General features: G+C 44.4%; 2 protein-coding genes across 2 annotated transcripts in view; both read right to left on the bottom strand.

The window, feature by feature from the left end:
- The window catches only part of LOC126561936 (serine protease 53-like), a 291,346-nt gene that overhangs the window by 16,411 nt on the left and 256,867 nt on the right, over window positions 1-18,068 (bottom strand). The window lies entirely within an intron of this gene.
- The window catches only part of LOC126563640 (Krueppel-like factor 6), a 269,712-nt gene that overhangs the window by 7,944 nt on the left and 243,700 nt on the right, over window positions 1-18,068 (bottom strand). Inside the window, exons 2-3 of the mRNA XM_050220285.1 lie at window positions 12,760-13,702; window positions 12,524-12,670 (exon numbers count right to left, since the gene is read on the bottom strand). Coding sequence (XP_050076242.1) covers window positions 12,524-12,670; window positions 12,760-13,702 — 1,090 coding nt within the window. The remainder of the gene's footprint in view (window positions 1-12,523; window positions 12,671-12,759; window positions 13,703-18,068) is intronic.

The following is an 18,068-nucleotide window of genomic DNA, read 5'->3' as shown; positions in this document are numbered from 1 at the left end:
TTGCGGAACGAATTGCAACCATCCTGTCGAAGCGGTCCATCGCCATCGCGGGTGACGGTGAGCAGTGTGGACGGGTGGACCAAATTAAGAAGGGACGGCTTTGCTGTGCCGAACTGAAAAATCCCTATCTCGATCGTTTGATTCGGACGAGAAAGGAGTTGGAGATGGGGAGGGTGAGCGTCAAGGAGCTTCCGGCACAGCTCGGTGGTGGTGGTGGTGGTGCTGTTGTGATTGGTTCGACCGGTGCAGGCGATGTACAAAAGTTGACCGAACAGCTACGTATAGCGTTGACGGTGGTGAGCCATTTGCGTACGGCTAAAACGGAACTGGAGGTTAGTAATCTGGCACTGGCGAGATCGTTGGAGGAAGAAAAAGCGAAGAATAAAATGTTGCAGGAATCGACCGGACGTCAACCGACGGCTGCAGTTCAAACTTCGGCGGTGGCTGATGTTGCGAAGGAGAAGGCAGATCTTCAGGCGGCTCTGGCGAGGTCCCTGAGTGAGGTGACTAATTTGAGAGCTCAGCTGATGAGGTGCACATCGACGGTGAACACACGCACGGGACAAGCGGTCATTATTCAGTAAACGGATTTAGCAGGTGTGCTTATTTCGAAGCATGCCCAAGGCGTTGCAGAGGATTCGGGTTCTAAAAGAGTTCTTACTTCATTTGAGGTGATTATGGTTAGCTATATTATAATGAACACGATTCAACAATGAGCATGATACAAATGGAGCAGAATGGTTTTAAAGCATAATAGAAAGAAATGCGAGGCTATGTAAACGCGTTTGATGCGCTGTAACCGGCACTGCACCGACAGGCAACATTGAATGTTTTAGCTTTCATCTGCAATCATTTCCAACACGATCGCAACCCAGCATCAGCAACAGTAAACCCGTTGCCCATGTAATACGGGCTCTTGCATTTCGCACCAACCGAACGTGGCCGTTCCGGTAGACAAGCGTCCAACAGAGGCATGAAATATGATTATCCATTAAAAATGTGATAAATTTTATGGACCCGACTTGCGTCTGGTCTGATGACTGGGGTTGTCTGGATTATACTGCAGGCAGGCAGCAGTAGTAGAGCAGCATCAACTGAGACTAGCTCGGGAATAGCCGACGATGAGACTGGAAGCTCAACTCCATTAACTCCGGATCTCCCTACTGGGAGTATGATCTCTCGGTGGAAGTAGACGAGGCAGGTCAACAAGGGGGAAAAAGTTTCATTAAACAGCACTGTACAAACATACACACAGACACAAAGGGATACGGAGAGAGAGGAGAAAGAGGAGACCGATTTCTCACTATTAATCTCGGTGCACAAATGAAGCTTTCCGACTTTTGGTGTCCAGTTTCATTAAAGTCCCTTTTTTTTCTATGGTTAGTAGAAAATCTCTCCAGTGGAAAACGACTATTTACAGTATCGCATTCACTGTTCAAAAGCAATTAAACGGCAAACTTTGACCTCTCCTCGTGGGGTTTGGATAGTTCAGGGTTCGGTTATAAATTGTTTCGATTTCGAGCATTTGATTTCACCGTTTGTGGGGCCGAGACGGAGCTTTAAAAACATTTCGTACTCGTACAGAACACGTTCAAGTTTTTCCCATTTTCCAAAACACAGAAAGAAAATCCTCAGCGATGGTAGGCAACGGAAGCATGATCTTAGCTTCCTGTGTATAACCGGTGAGGGAAGCAAACACGTTCTGACAAATTTCACCGGTTCTGAAACGTCAACCCTCTCAAAGCCGAAAGCTCACTTTTAGACGCGGGACAGATCGTGTCTTGCCTTTATCCGGTCTTAAAAGAAAAGCAGAAACATGGCAGGAAAAAAAAGTCTCCGGGAAGAAGCAAATCGGTGGCTCAATTTATCCTGCGCCTGCCATATCCTTCTGCTTAAAATGCTGCAATTTCGTACATAAATTATGATGCCTGCGATGATGTCCGCAAGGTGGTTGGTGCGGCATCCCCAAAAGGCGCCCCGGCGGGTGGTCCTGTCTTTTAGAGAATTATGATGAAAAGGATCTGTTGGCATTTCGCTCACTTTCCGCAAGCACAGTTCCGGATCAGGCAACCCCTCCCGCCCTCTGAGTGTGCACACACGGGCCACTGCCATCTTAAAAGTCACTTCTGTCCCGTCTGTGCTGGCGATTTTGGGTGTAGCAAAGGGCAAGAATAGCAGCAACCTTGCCTTCTGCACGAAGCCATCGCTGGCCCGGAATATAAATATTATGAACACGCGCGCAGCAGGCAAAGCTCTCTGGCCGTTTTCTGTTCCCCTTTTCCGTACCACAAGGTGGAAAAGATTTTCCACAATAGCCTTGACAAAACTAAAACCACGTGATATCGAGTCGCGCACACGCTAGGAGGAAAAGTCGATAGGCTCCGTGCCGTGCCGTGAACGAAAGGAAAAATGAGCTGTGTACGACCCGCTGCTGTTGTGTGTGAGTTATGGGGAAGCGTGCTGTTTTGAGAGACAGTGTGGCAATACTATAAGTTTGAAATAGAATTCATTGCAAACAAAGTTTAAGCAACATATTTAGCTGTAAAATGCTCAAAACCATTTTGTTTTTAAATCGCGCAACAAATATTGCGCCTATTGGTACGCAATTAGATTATCACATTGCCCCTGCTTAGTATGCAATTTTCAAATAGATTTTCTTCACTCACTAATTTTGTTGATTTACTAGCGAAAAGAGTAGATTTAAGAAATGAAAAAAATTGCTTATCATCCTTTCTCCTGTAAAATGGGTTGGCGTACTAGCTGCTGAACGAAACTGTCAGCTTCATTTCTTCCTCCTAATCGGATACAAGAATATTAAACTTTGCTTGAAAGCTGATATTTCTCGGGAAAAGTAATCCGGCTAGTAAATATTACCATCAAATTGGAACAGCCAGCACTTACTTCCTTTATCGACTCGCAAACCATCTCTGCTCTTTGAAGATTATCCCCTCCATAAAGTCGATGGAAAATGACACCGAAATGTGGCTTTCCCGAAGTGCACTCCTATTTGCCCGTGCAAGCAGCAGCAGCAACTGCTGCCTGGCAAAAATGCGCCATTTGGTCATCCGCTTACAACCCCATTGCTTCCCGTGGAAGGGTGGCAACAGCAGCTCCGGGTGGTGCAAAAGTGCCGTAGCGTCATGGCAGCATTACCATTACCGGCAAGACGTCGTCTTCCTGGCGGTCACCCCAGGGAAGCGGGGTAAGAAAGCTGACAGAAAGCTCCTGAATTTCGCCAAACACTACTCCGGGAAACCGGGCGCTGGGAAAGTCGAAGATGGCAAAAAGGGGCAAAAAGTTTCCGTGTCGTATCTTCTGACAGCATCGGTAAATCTCCTTAGAGTCTCGTGCTGCTGTCTACTGCCTGCTTTTGTCACCATCATTAATCGAGTTGTGCGAGACCACTGTGCCAATGCCGGGAACAACAAGGAATGAACCCGACGCGAGTGTAAGAACGTCAAAAGGGGGAGGGAATGGCGACTAATCTCTTCTTTATGGTACTGTTTTCCGATAGTAATCCTTTTGAGACTGAGGCGTAAGACGGACAACACAGTACGTTGGCAACCAGGTCAACATTATCAGTGGGTTGAGAGGCTTGGGAGTCCTTTTTGTAAGTCATTTTACTCGCGACTACTGACGGACTAAAAATGGGGAGGACATTTTTGTTTTCCGCTTTCGTTTGGGCAGGGTAGATTTTAAGAAAGGTCGACTCGCTCTCGTGATTTTAGCTGTCGAGGAGTTAAATTATGCTTGAATTTAAATTCATTGGCCAACGATTAAACGACTAACGATTTAACGTTATTGTACGGCAGGAAGTGCAAACCAGGGATTGAAAAGAAACCAGAAAGTGCCTACTCGTTTCTGTGCGTCACTTTAAACCAAGGCTCCAGACACAGGACTGGCACAGAATCTTTTCACTTGATCTTATTGCGCCCATCGATTGATAGCACGCTTCACGAAACAACCATTGAAGGATAATTGCTAATTAATTTTTAATTAACATACAACACAGCATAAATTGCTGGACTGTGGAAAAGGTTCAGGTTACACAGCAAAACGGACGCCACACGAGGACTTTCTAAAGAAGGGCGGGAAAAAAAACCCTGATCCGCTGAACTGGGAGAGAGTTAATATTGAATAGTGAAGACTAAAGCGTATCGTACCGAACCCATCTTACCGGGGAACAAGAAAGGGCCAACCACTTTTGACGTCATGGTTTTTTCATCACCCCTCCCGTTTTGCTTTCTTTGATTCAAGTACTGCGAGCCGTTTAAGTAAAGGCAGGCAGATCGGGGCACTATCGCAAGAATGATCATTCACTTCGTTCCGGTTGCTTAACGACGAAAGAGGAAATCGGCGTTTTAATCGCTAATTGAAATCCTGTGCCCTTTTGTACCGCCAGACATGGGAATTGTGGAATCTGTTGCACAGTGGGAATGATTGAGAGCATAAATAATAAAGCTTTGTATAGATATAGAAAGGTTGAAGATAGAGATGCAAAATGTGAGTACTAAATAAATTATTGGATGGTTTAAAAAGAACAATAAAATGGAAATTTTCATAAAATGATCACATTTTCCCTCACTATTCATGATGGCGATTTGGATCAATTAGCCATCTCAAAGCCACCCGTTGTGCTTAGAAAAGACATTCGACTCCCAGGTTATCCTTTTGAGTAAAAACAGGCAATACAAAAAAACGATCAGAACGAGCATATTGTGCCATGTTTTTGGCGTTTCGCTGGATGCTACCGATTGCCTTGTCCAACTTTTAAAGGTAACACCAATGGTACCATAGTCTCGGATAAGAAACCACCATCAACCAGAAAGAAAGCTGGGCACCGAAGCTGGGCACCGGGGGTTTACAGCGTAAATCCTTCTGCAGTCAAGCACCGGACGGAGAAATTGTGCCTGCCCGGCCACCCCAACGGTTTCGGCTTGCAAATGTTAGGAATGGCGCACGAGAAATGGAATGGAATGGCACGAGAAATGGAATGGAATGATATGAAAAGCATTCCGGACCGGCGTGCACACACACACACACACACACACACACACACACACACACACACACACACACACACACACCGGGGGCCTGCTTCGTTTCACACAACCGTGACCGTTGTACCCACAACCAGGACGCGGCGCTCTGGAAGGCAATCTGCCCCCGTTTTGCGCTCTGCTCCGATGATGCTCCGGAGCTTCTAGCTGGTTCTGCTGCTGGTGCTACTACTGTAGGTACGCTGTTCTAATGAAAAATTCAAAATATTCTATCCCAAACTTTCCTGCTCTGTTTCGCTAGATGTGGGTGAGTTGGTCGCTTTTCGCGCTCCATTGCACAGCGAAACAGGCAGTGCTGAGGGTCCGATTTTTGCTGCATGCTTGCTGACGATGGTTTTGGGAAGTGACTGTGGATGATTTTTGGGACGCCCCGAAAGAAGATGCCAAAGCCGAGAATGTAGTAATGCAACCTGAACGTAAAAGGCCAAATTAGAACTTCAAACGCAGGTATCGTGGTGTGTGTGTGTGGGTGGTTTTTTGTGACTAGAGTTATACAAACACACTCCTTGATGATCTTGAGGAAGGAATGACGTGGAGCGAGTTGGCGCTGGAATTATAAAATTTCACCAACACAAAAATGGTAAGTGAAAATAGCAACAATCTGTTGGCGTGTCTCGGCAATGAAGCCATCAAGCCAGAACGGGTGGGGGTGAGCAGTATCTGATTTTGAGGTATAAAATCGTGGAAATTAAATTTTTAAGTAAAAAACTTACAACTTATTTTCTAGCGATAGGTTATTTGTGGGACACTCGATTAGTCCTATTAAAATGGCGTTATTGCGAGTAATGTTTTTTGACTGGTTCCCGGAAGATGTTGAATGAGTTTTAAAACAACTTTTTGCATTTTATAATAAAACAAATACTGCAAGAGATAGATAAAAATAATGATTTCACAAATTGAACAGATTAATATTTTTAAACACACTTTTAACATATTTAGAGCCACGCAGAAATGTACTGCTTGTGACTTTACTTTGCTTAACACTTATAGTATAAAGAAGGTCCGGTGGTAAGGCGACATCGTCGTCGGTCTTCACAAGACCTGGGTTTAAATTCCGTCCGTACCGTTCCCCTATAATGAGCACTGTCTATACAACTACGTGCTATAAACAAGTCGAATAAGTCATTTAATATTATAAGTAATAATAAATATAACCAGACAAAAGCTTCATGAAGCATTCAAAATATCTGAGGCACAGAAAAAAATCATGGGACGTTGCCAAAATGTACGAGGAAGCGTAAAATAACTTCCGGATAGCAGCAAACTTCTTCGGGATAATATATCATGAGAAAGCGTAAATAATTCTTGGGATATCCTGCCCTATATGATCGAGTGATGAACCCATAACAAAATTTAAAGTGAGAAAAATAAGAAAAAATCCATTTATACTTGCATATCGAATGTTCCTACAGGTTCCTTTCGTTTGACGAAGAAAAGTATTTGGAACATTTAGAGCTTATTAATTATTTAATAAGTTGAACCTTTTGTTCTGCAAAACTCATAAAAACTGCCCTTTTTTAAGTAATGCCCTTTAACGAGAAAAAGCTTAGCAATTCCAACCAAGCTTTTAACAATCCACAGATGATTTATTTCTCGTGGAAATTAGTATCGACAAACAGCGACTGCAAGCTTCGACTTCTGACCTTGCCGTATACCACAGGAGAGTACTTTCCTGGCAGTGCAGCATCCTTTCCGCTGCTTCTTTTTGCCCTCTACCATTCGGATTAGGCGTGCCCGGTACAAGAAATATGTCTGACCGTTTAAGTACTCCTCGCTTCATCTCTTGCACTTAGTAGTCCCCCGCATTGCTCTCTGTCTCGCACACACTACATTATCAACTCCGAAAGGAAAATATGTTTCCCTCCGGGCTGTAAATGGCATTTTATGTTTTATGTTTAAACATTTTCTGAGGTTAAATTGTTTCTGCGGTTCGGGCTGTTCCCTGCCCGCTTTAACTTGTCCCGCTACCCTCCCACGCGCCCAAAACTCTCTCTACCGAGGGGTTGGTGAATTTTAACCAAACTTCCAGCCCATTATTGCACACCCAACCAGTGCTCTTTCTCTTTTCCGCTCTCTTGCGATTAGCACCGGACCGGAGTACAGACGTAGTGGCGAAAGTGAAATTTGGAGTTGGTCGAACACGGCTCGACCCTGGCTATTAGAACTACAGCTCCACCCTTCTCCGTCAGGCCTCCCATGGTCGTTCTCTAGGTAACGGGCCAGTCAGTGCACGGTGGCCTGTGTGTGTGTGTGTGTGGTTAAGGATTTTAAACGTGCAAAAACCGTTCTCGCTGGTCGTATTTCTTTACCATCACTCCTCTCTTCCCTTCGGACGCATACTCTTTCCATCCATTGAGTTGGTGATGCTTTTTTACATTTTTTTTCTCCAACTGCCTCCATCCGAAGGGAAGCGGGAATGGGACGTTTTTCCACACCCCTCAAAATGATGATACACTTCCCTCGGAGGAGAACCCGGCCGATACCGCAGTCGCACACAGCGAAAAACATGTTACCACATAAAATATGATTTTAATAAGCTTCTTCCACGCGAGCACAAACGCGAAACACGATGAACTACTCTACGCTGCTACTGTTGCCATTGCTTACGGCTGGACGCGAAAAGCTGGGATGAATTTCTTGGCTTCCCTTTCCCTTTTTTCGCTCAACACACACACACTAAATGTATGTTGTGTTTTGAACCGAGCGAGCGATTCAGACATTTTTCTCCAACACCCGCGCTCTATAAAATCCGAACCAGGCGGAAAGATGATAGAGAGGGTGGAATTTATTGAAAATCTTGCCCAAGAATGAAAAGCGGCCCACGTGGTTGGGCAAAAGGCAAAATAACTCACCGTTAGTAATTTGCCATTGCGTATACCGGGACATGATATTTGTTGTGGGGAGCCAGTGGGGTTTATTTTGCCTTTGCTCATAATATTTCCATTTTACGCCATTAGCAGCAGACGTAGTGGTTAAACGTGGTTAGATTATGTTTTCCTTCAATTTTTCCTACCGAATGATTGAAAATGGTCGGACAAATTGTTGGCGAAATAAGTCAAGCACAGTGAGTTGCCGTTCCTTTATTAAATTATAGTGTTCAGTGATGATTGAAGTAGGGTGCCTGCATCCATCAGCACTACAGTCTGGCCGTTCTATATGAAAAAGAAAAACTGCACCAATTTTCGGCAGGATGATTCGTCTCATTCAGTTCCTATCTTCGGCAGACGGTCTTCCTATTTTCAACGAAGCTAATAAAGACATTTAAAAGGGAAATAGTTAAGGATTTTGTTTGGAACTAAAGAACCGTTCGAATCACTAGTTTGCTAAAAATTAGCTTCATTAGCAGTGGTTAAGTAACTAATTTTATTTTGTCCTGCTACACCACACGATAAATAAATTATTCATCATGTGTTTAAAAACTTAATGAGCTTTGAATGAACTTAAGAACAGGTTACACAAATCACAAAAGCTTAGCAAACGAAATGTTTTAACTATGTGAAAACATTTGGTTAAATATCGATAGAAATGTGTCCAAAAATTTGTGTTTGAACAGGCAACATTTGTGTATGTTTTAAAAGGTGATTAAACTTCATTTGCGAATTTTTTGTTCATAATTTTGCTTGTTTTTAAAAATATAATTTTAAACCTTTTTTTAAAATATATTTGCTTTTTTATTTTCGTTTTCTTCTTTCTTCTATAGTTTTTTGTATGAATTTTGAGTTTATTTATTTTTTATTAATTCTATTTATTTCATTTAGTTCGACATTCTTCTTGCGATCTTTTTCTTGTATTTAATAATTTTTCCGAAAAAAATACTTCATTATACCATCACTTTAAGTGATCAAAAAGCTTCTGCAAAATCTTGCATAAAGCAAAATCTTTAAAATTTCCTGGACCCACCAGTCCTCACATTTCCTCTTCACCCTTTCCTCATATTTAAAAATTTATGCCACTAACCACTCAACCGCCGTCACCCCCACTTTCATCCGCCAATCTTTCCCTCGTGAAGTGTTTTGTGAAGCAAATAACCTGTACTTTAAAACCCTCCACACTCTACGGGTCGAGACAATTCTGCCACCACTGCCAACACAGCGCCAACGCTCACCCATTTTCCCATATACTGCCACCCGAAGAGCGTAACCCTTGAAGGAACTTTACGAGGATAATTATCGTTGTTTTCCTTGTACCAGCAGCACTTCCCAGCACGAGCCGGGGTCGCACCGCTTATCGCACCGAAGTGGATACACTTCACTTTAAACAACTCCGGTTTTGCCCTTGTCGTTTCGGGGCAAGCGGCTTTTCCGATCCTTTTGCCCCCCCCCCCCGCCCTCCGCAACAGGAAGACGGAATAGCATATGGCCTACGATTACGTGCGTCCCTATTTTGCTTTTTTTTCCCCCCTGGTACGCCTGAATGGAAGCCAAAACCGTTAACAGTAGCCGTTTTTGAATGTGTGTATGTGTGGATGTTTGAAAGAACACTCTTCAAGCATCATTCCTTCCAGTGGCGGAAGCACGCCAACCATACTGCACCTTCAAAACCCCGGGTTTCGAACCTTCGAAAAACAGCAAAACTTCTTGATGCTGGTAGAAAGCGCAACAACAAAAAAAAAAAAAAGGAAAGGGAAGTCCTGACGGTACCGTTCAAGTGGTGCTTCTCCGATTCACGAAGTGATGTTCCATAAGAGTGATTTAGAGATAAGGCACGAGTCAAAAATTATTAGGATAAATATTTTGCTCCTTTTGGGCTCTCTCACTCTCTCCATTGTGTTGTCTGTTCTGCCAGGGGGTGGTGCTGCTTTGCTAATCACTCCCAGCGGAACCCCGGTGGGAGGAAAAATGTTGTTCCGCTTTTTTTCTTCCTTTCGTTCCCTGTCCCGATGATAATGGCGTGTGCTTTGGTGCATGCTCTTGTTGCCGGCAGTACCACACGCCGAGGAGCACATTAACCAACGAGATACGAACGAACGAAACGGGGATTAAACAGAAATTATCATTTAACGGCATTTAGGGGACCCATTATTCAGCATAACACCAGCAGCGTACACGTACTTTGCTCCAATACCGGAGAGAAGGTTCGTCGCTTGATGACTTTCTTTTGAAAGGTTCTGCTTTTCGTGAAGGATGTTTATGTTGCGTTGGGTTGAGTACCTCTTGGGTTGGGCTTTCAAATGCCGGTTGTCTTTTGCTGCGTCGTTTAATACTCCTAGCAACGATTTCATCAGCAGATAGTGCTAGTAGGTCACACACATTCGTCCAGCCGACACTGTCAACTGAAGCGATACCGAAAAATAACAACATTATTGTAGAACACACTCTCAAGCACGGCTTCTCAGACACGGAGACCTGCCGTCTCTGCCTTCTTATTCAACCTTGTATAACACCATAAAAAATTTACACAAACCTCACTATAAAGCTGCATCCTTGAGCAGTGGAACTGAGAGTGAGAGAGAGAGAGAACTGTTGTTGTTCGTACCAAATTTATTGTTAACAGTCACGGGTCTCTCACCTTACCCGGGGAGACGAAACAAAGAAGCTGTAATATTATTACGACGGTACGTCCTTGGAAGACGGCACACACACACACACACACACACCAACCAACGAGTAAGCTCATTCTCTTGGGGTCAATTTTCCCTTTCCGAAAGGATAATAAATTGCAAAAGGACTGAAATAAAGACCGGAAGCCCTGGTTGCGATTCGGAACCGTGCGCTGGTGCGCTCATGGTTCGTGCTATTTGCAAACTGCAACCCTGGCAGCTTTCCGGCGAGTGGTCGATTTTGCTTCCCGGGGAGTTTTTGATTGAAAGACCGTCCTCGCCCGGGGGCCGAAGCTCCCACTTTAACCAACCAACCGTGCTCACATCGATGATGAACTGACGAACTTTTGTCGTACCTTTTCGCTGCAAAAGCCTCCAACGCACCCCGACCCCAACAGGGGAGCTGACTGAATCCTGTTACCCGTAACTGGCGTAAAAGTTAATCCGGAAGCAAGCGAAAGAAGCACTCTGCATACACAGGATTTGCTTCTTTCGCGGAGGGGAGGGGAGGGGGGGGGGAGGAAGTCGCTCTCACCCACAAAAGTTGCACGGTAAATTAGTGAACCAGGTCACATAAAACGTGTGTCCCTGTGAGAGCGAGCGTGGGTGGGATGCGTAAGTTGGGCTGGAAAGGTCGTCGCAAAAATGCCTCACACGCTTACAGTCGGAAAAGTTGAGCTAATTTATTCCACAGCTTCAAATCAACTTTCGCCAGTGGGGCAAGCTTTTTTGTTGTTGTTTCTTCATCCCGCCAACGGATAGAATGTTGTTGGCCCGCCCGGAAGCATAAATAAGTGGATCCTGTTGACCGCATCCGCATCGGTTCAGCAATCCGGAGTGGGGGAGGGAGAAAAAAGTCAACCACCCATCCCGAAATTCGGACCCGGTCCGTTTAAGGTGGGTCCGTTCTTAAAGGGAAAACTTTTGTCAACGGCAAGCGCCAATAAGATTGATTTGAATAATTAAATCATGGTGGCCTGTAATAAATACCAACCCCACCGAGACGTTGTGTGTCCTACCCTAGTTGGCGTGCGTGACAGTTGGCTAGACGGTCTTAAGGGCTGTGTGTCTTCAGTGTGGCTGGTGGATGGTAAGTTTTACCTTTGAATATGAATCATTAATTAGCGGGGTTTGCTAGTTTAAGATGCAAGGATCGCGCACGCACATAAGCTTCGATCGAGCACACCGTACAGGAGAAGCTTAGTGAAGATGTTGCTGGTAATTTAATTGCCGTTGTGCGTTCGGCTGAAAATGGGCATGATAAAGTTTTGTTTCATTTGGTGCGTAATATGATTAACGTTTCGAGAGAGGTTCGTGTAGGATCGGTTTAATAATTCACTTTGGGTAAGGTCAAGCAGTGTGGGTTTGTAGTGCTGCTTGTTGAGAGAAAAATTTATCTGAAAATATTGATTGAATTTGCGTCCATAATCGAGGATTTCTTAAAAGGACAAGCTTCTCTTTCAGTGTACGAATAAATGGGGTTCTCTTGAAAAATATCTTAGCCTAATTTCGAAATTCGAAGTCCTTGGCTGAACAGTCAAAAGATCGCACTCAATGATTAGTCCATTGATGTGTAAATATTGTGAGAAATTCAAAATCCACCGGATAGACTTAATCCCGTATATACGGTTTTCTCTGGCATCTAGAAATTGTTGGAATATTTTAAAATAATCTATGTCCTCGTAGAGCAATACGGCCAGCCAGCAGCAAGCTGAAGACATTTAGAGTATAATGCATAGATAGCTTTCATCAAGAATTTATGAATCCAAGCAAGACCTCATCTCTAGGATTGATTGGACAAGTTATCACTAGCAGAAGAAGGTGGAAGTCTATATTAATCTTCCAACTCTTAGACGAATCTCAATAAAAGGATATTCAAAAGTAGCAAAATTCTTATCCTCTAATCTTACACCGTTACACTAACCTGTATGCGTTCGCTGGTGCGCCTTCAGATGGGAGCTTTTCGTGTAGACCTTTTTGCAGCCAAGAAATTGACACTTATGTATCCTTCGTTTCGCATCCGGACTGTGATCCTGTTGCCGGTGGTGATGTTTCGAGCTCGGTGTTTGTGCTGTACAACGCAAAAAAAAGAAAGAAGTTTGGTCATATTGAACGATCCTCAGGCTTAATCTTCTTAGACGAGCAAAGCCGAAAACCTACCTGACGCATTTGGTGAGGCGGATGAGTTACGCTGCGCAATGGCGGCATGCAGCTGAGGACTGACCTGTATCACACGCGAGACTCCCGTCACAACATTCTTCCCATTCGCTCCGGCCACCCCGGTCGTCAACCGTACCACGTGCGGACCGGCCGAAACGCGCAATATCTGGCCACCCTGACGATCGAGCAGTGCAATCTCGGACCCAGGTTCCTTCTTGATCGTGGTGAGCGTGGTCGAGGTTGCTAAACTGTTGCCATTGTTGGAGGTGTTGGTGGTGCTCGTCGTGATGGTGCTACCACTGTTGCCGGTGGTGGAGGTGTTCGAGTTGTCCTTGCTGAGATGTGACTCGGGCGATGATGGTGGCGTTAGTGTCGGTAGCAGATCGTTGCTTGTTGTTCGTGCTACAAGCCGCAGCTCAATCCCGCTCGCCTGACGATGGTGATGATGATGGTGATGAAGACTGTTGTGGTGACTGCTATGATGGTGGTGATGGTGATTACTACTGCTACCTCGATTCGCTAGTTCCGTGGTGGGATTGACTCGGTTCGCCGCACTACTGTACTTCTCGCTCGGTTCATCTTGACTGTCGTATTCGGGATCTTCGTCTAGATCGTCGATCGGTTCTTTCTTCACCATAACCGCACAGCTGAGCAGACTGGTGGCTCCACTCTGCCAGGGATTGCCAGCAGACGAAGGTGGCAATAAACCATCGGAGGAGGAGGAGGAGGAGGAAGATGACGAGGACGATGATTCGGACCGGGAATCGGATGCACGATCGTTTAGGTTGAGCTCGTCGAAACAGTACGGTTCTACCTCCACCTTCCACGAGCCAGTTAGTGGCCCGGGCGCTGCAAACAGGTCCCAGGGTGTGTCGCTTGGTAGTTTTTTGTATTTCTGTAGCTTTGGTTCATCCTTCAGGTATCGTTCCATCTCATAGCAGGTCTGTTAAAAAGGCGGGAAATAAGAAACGAGAAAAAAAGTGTCAAAAATGGCTGGCAATTGTCAAAAGATACAATGATATTTTCACTGTTTGCTAGGGCTTAGTAACTCGACAGCAAACTATTTGATGAATTTCAAATTCATTCCCCTACTCAAAGATACACAAGCGCGGTAAATCGGTACAGTACCATCAGCACAAGGTAGCGGCAGTAAATGAAAATACTTTGTTGAACCAAACTTTGCTCATCGTACGGTAAGGAATGGAGGATGGTTTGCTAGTTGCCAAAACGAGCCATGTTTGACGAGATCCTCCACATTCCAATGCAACTTCGAGGTTGTAGCTATCATTTTTCCGTATCACTGTGATGTTGTTTGAAAATTGAAACTTCCCGCAGCTCTTTTTTCTTCCCCCTCTGGCCTGAATGTTCCCTCCCTTTCAAAGCTACAAAGATGGAGAACATAGATCGTGTGATTCCGTGTAATCCTATGCCAGGGGTATGTGAGCGTTTTGAAAAGCAAGAAGAAGAAAAAAAGGCACGCAAAACTTTCGGAAAACGCATTGGAGTAAAATAAAAATAAATGTTAGCATTTTCCGGGTGCCAACGTTGTGAGTTAAAAAATGCGAACCAAAGGCAGAAGTTTCATCTACGCTGTCTACAGTCACAGTTGGTGGGACTGAAATTCCCGGAAATGGTCTAGTTTTTCCCTTTTGCTCCGCTTCCATCGCCGGCTGTCCTCAGCTTGTCTTCCGAGTGGATAAACTTTTCCGATTTTCATCACATCACACTTGCTCACCAACCAAGTGGCAAGTGTGAAATGTGCTCGAGTTTCCTCTGTTTGGCTGGAATTCCTTTGGCTCAAGTGTTTTTTTTTTTTGCGCCCCATAAGTACACGAACGCTTACTCATGGTGGTGTGTAATAAATAGGTTCTCACTTTACGCGAAACAGAAAACAATAAAAGAAGGCAAATCGAATGGAAAATAAAGAGCAGCAGCAGCAGCAACGAAAGATAGCGTGCACGTGTCAACTGTAATGGATATATTTATTTATTTCCCAGTATTTGTTTTCAACGAGCTTCAGTTATGGTCTTCTGTTTCGTTTTTACTTCCTTTTCCTGTGAACGGTAAAGTCACGGCAGCGAGAAAATGTTTTCCCTTCACGGCTGGCATCTTTCCACGCGCGCACCAAACAGTGGCCAGTGAGCAAGTTAGTCAGTTAGTCAGTCGCATTAAAGGCGAAACAGACAAGAAACAAATCAACACACAAGTACGGTAGAACCGGGCGCAACAGGGTGAATTCGAGGAATTTTCTTGACCGGAACAGCGGCTTGAAACTCCACGGCTTTTCGCGGCGCCAAAGCAGCGCAACTTCAAAATAAAAACAGTATCAAAATTAAAAAAGCAAGATATGAATCACAATTTATACAGTCGGAGGATGTAAGGAATACGTCCGTAAACGGGGAGGAAAATAAAGGCCCCAAAGTGCTGCAGGCAAAACATCCCACCGGAACACACTCGCACAGACGAAAAAAAAAACAACAACCAAAATTCCTTCCCCGAGAAGACACGAACCAGCGTCAGCTTCTGCCTGTTCTGCTGCGGATCTCCCGAGCGGCAGGAAAATCTGTAAACTTCTTAATTACGAAATACTTTTTACTTAAGCACGCCCAAGCGCCATCATCCTCCCAGCTTGGCACGGTGTACCGTTTTCGTGCGTAAGGATTTTCCAGGCTCCCTACATTCCCAACATTCGGTTGGGGTTTGTTTTTCGTCTTGCAACTGCTTCCAACACGGTGAAGGAAAATTCGCGTACGCAGTTTGCGGGTGAAATGCGGGTGCCTTTAGGTAGGTTCGTTTTCGCTTTCTCTCTCCCTCTAGCTCCCTTTATCATTCGAAACAGCTGAACAATAAAACTTTGACTTGGAAAGGAAATCCATTCATCCGATCCTGGTCACGTCACCAGACCGGTCTCGTTCCCGCGCTTGCACACGCTCCTGGACGCTCCCTCATAATCTCACCAGAAGTACGCGGGAATTATGTATATTTAAATTTATTTAATGGGAAAATTTACGTTTAATAAAATTTTCCATCCTCTTTTCCAACCTTCCTGGCATTCTTCGCATCTCCCCAGTGCCCATAGGTATGGTATGCCGTTTGCAAAAAAGCGTTTCCACCGGTTTGACAGTTGACATTTTTCGAGGCAAACCGGAATTTGGCGAAGATTTGTTCCGTTTCGTCAAATTTGGCAAAAAAAAAGAGGGTAAGACAGGTAGGTTTGTGTGCGTGCCCGTGTGGTGTACCGGTAAATGAAGAGATTGTTAAGGAGTGTGAAAATTATTCACCAAGTAACAACATTCCCCGAAAGAGAAGGTAGGAGACACTGGGGGAAGCGAAGGAAAGCTTAAACCTCGCTAAGCTTGCCAGGGCACAGCGTTTTTACGTGCTATTTAGCATGGGGATTATTTGAGGTTGAATGCATTTGATTTGAATTCTTTGTTTCACGCAGCTTTTGGCGTTGGGTTAGCTTGGGCTTTTGGCAGTAGGTGGAAGGTGGACTGCTGTTGAGATGTTTGCTTGTCTATTAATTTGCAAATTCTTTCTTAAGAAGCTGGTTGCAAACATACGTTTTCTGTTTTTGAGCTGGGGGATTTTATCGTTGGGTTTCATTATTTTTGCATCTGATTTGGATTGGAGCTGAGCTAACGCATGTAATGAATAAGCAATTTAAGGCTGCGTGTTAAAATTAAACCGAAAAAAGATACTATTACAAGTCTGTAATATTTAGTTGTTTCAGTTGAAGAAATCTACAATTTTTACCAATATACCCTTGCTCGTTGGAATGTCGTCTAGCAGAAGTTGGCCGATCCTTCATCCAAATTTGTTGGAATTTTTTCTCGTAAAAAGTCGTCCATTTCTTCATTTTATCCGTGATTTTGACCATGTTTTTTTTAAAGTGTTCTCCTCTTCAAATTGATCCAAAAAATTTTCCGATCGAGCAGAACTGAGACACAACGGCTTACGTTTCTTCTGTTGTTTTTCGGAACTATACGGATAAAGCTCCGAATTTTTGACAGTATGTAAGCAACAAGTATACCTTAACCACTTGCCAATCAACCGACCACTCGCTGACACAGTCATCGCATGAAAAACCGGACCATTTTGTCCCTTTTTTGACACCGCATTACTTAATTATTACATAAGCTTTCTAGGAAATATTAAAGAAGTATCCTGTTTTTTGCCCTTTTATTCAAACCTCTGAAATACATGCTTTCCAAGAAAAAGTGTTTCCCAATTTATAAACTTGAACCTGATTGATTGATCCGTTTGTAGCCTCATGACCGCATGCGAGGTTGTAAAAATAAATCAATCAAATCGAATCATTTGAAACACCAAGAACGACTAACAGGGCAATTGGATGACACATGATTGTATTCATTATTTATCAGAATCGAAAGCTCCAGTGCACCGTGTGCTGTTTCAAGAGAAACCCCACACACGAAGTCCGATACTCCGTACTAGGAAAACGCACACACTGATTGTAGAGGGCCAATTGGGTGAAGTTTAACACGAATCCACTTTTTCTACAAATAACAAATAATGGGCTGCCTTTCACCCTGCTTTTCACCGGTGGGTGCGTATATTGAAAAACTTGGCATAGATTCTCCCACCCCGTATTGGCAACGGAAAGCGGAACGGACAGCGCACCGTTCGGTTTCGGTTTGACGCCAAATAACTGGCTCTGGCGGGCGGGTGGGCTCCGGAAATAAGCCAATAAATCCCTCCTCCATTTCAAGCGGACTGGTCGGACAGTTATGAAAACGCGCACAAACATTCTTCCGTGAAGAGGTACGGGAAATTATACCTTTCTTCGGTGAAAGAAATGGCTTTCCCATTGGAAATGTCATCAAAGCGGTGTGAGTGAAGCTGTGATGCAAAGGGAGGAAAAAAACGATAAGCCTAGCCTAGAAGGACGACGACGACGACGACGACGACGAGAAAATTCTTAATCCTGCTCTACTAATCGACCTTTTCATTTCCACAGCTTTCCGTTTTTCGAATGCTTCGGATTGCTATGAGGGCGCTCCTCACTCAAGCTTCCCGTCCCTGTATACTTAACAGATTGACTTATTTATAAACCATTTGCGATCAACTGGCCTGTGTATTATGCTTTCCCACTTTTTCTCATTCCGCTACGCATTTCTACACCGTCACGGAAGAAATATGACGGAACCGAGCACCCGAGCAAACGTGAACAGGTGGATTATTAGGCAGGCTAGGTTCTGGCCATGGTTAATGGGTTGTCGTGGCGTGGAAAATTACGATGATTCTGCACCAAATAAAAAAAGGTAGGACGCATGATTCGGCGCTAC

The sequence above is a fragment of the Anopheles maculipalpis genome, chromosome 3RL (assembly GCF_943734695.1).
Source record: "Anopheles maculipalpis chromosome 3RL, idAnoMacuDA_375_x, whole genome shotgun sequence".
In the NCBI taxonomy this organism is placed as follows: Eukaryota; Metazoa; Arthropoda; class Insecta; order Diptera; family Culicidae; genus Anopheles; species Anopheles maculipalpis.
This window is presented reverse-complemented; position numbering and strand designations above follow the sequence as displayed.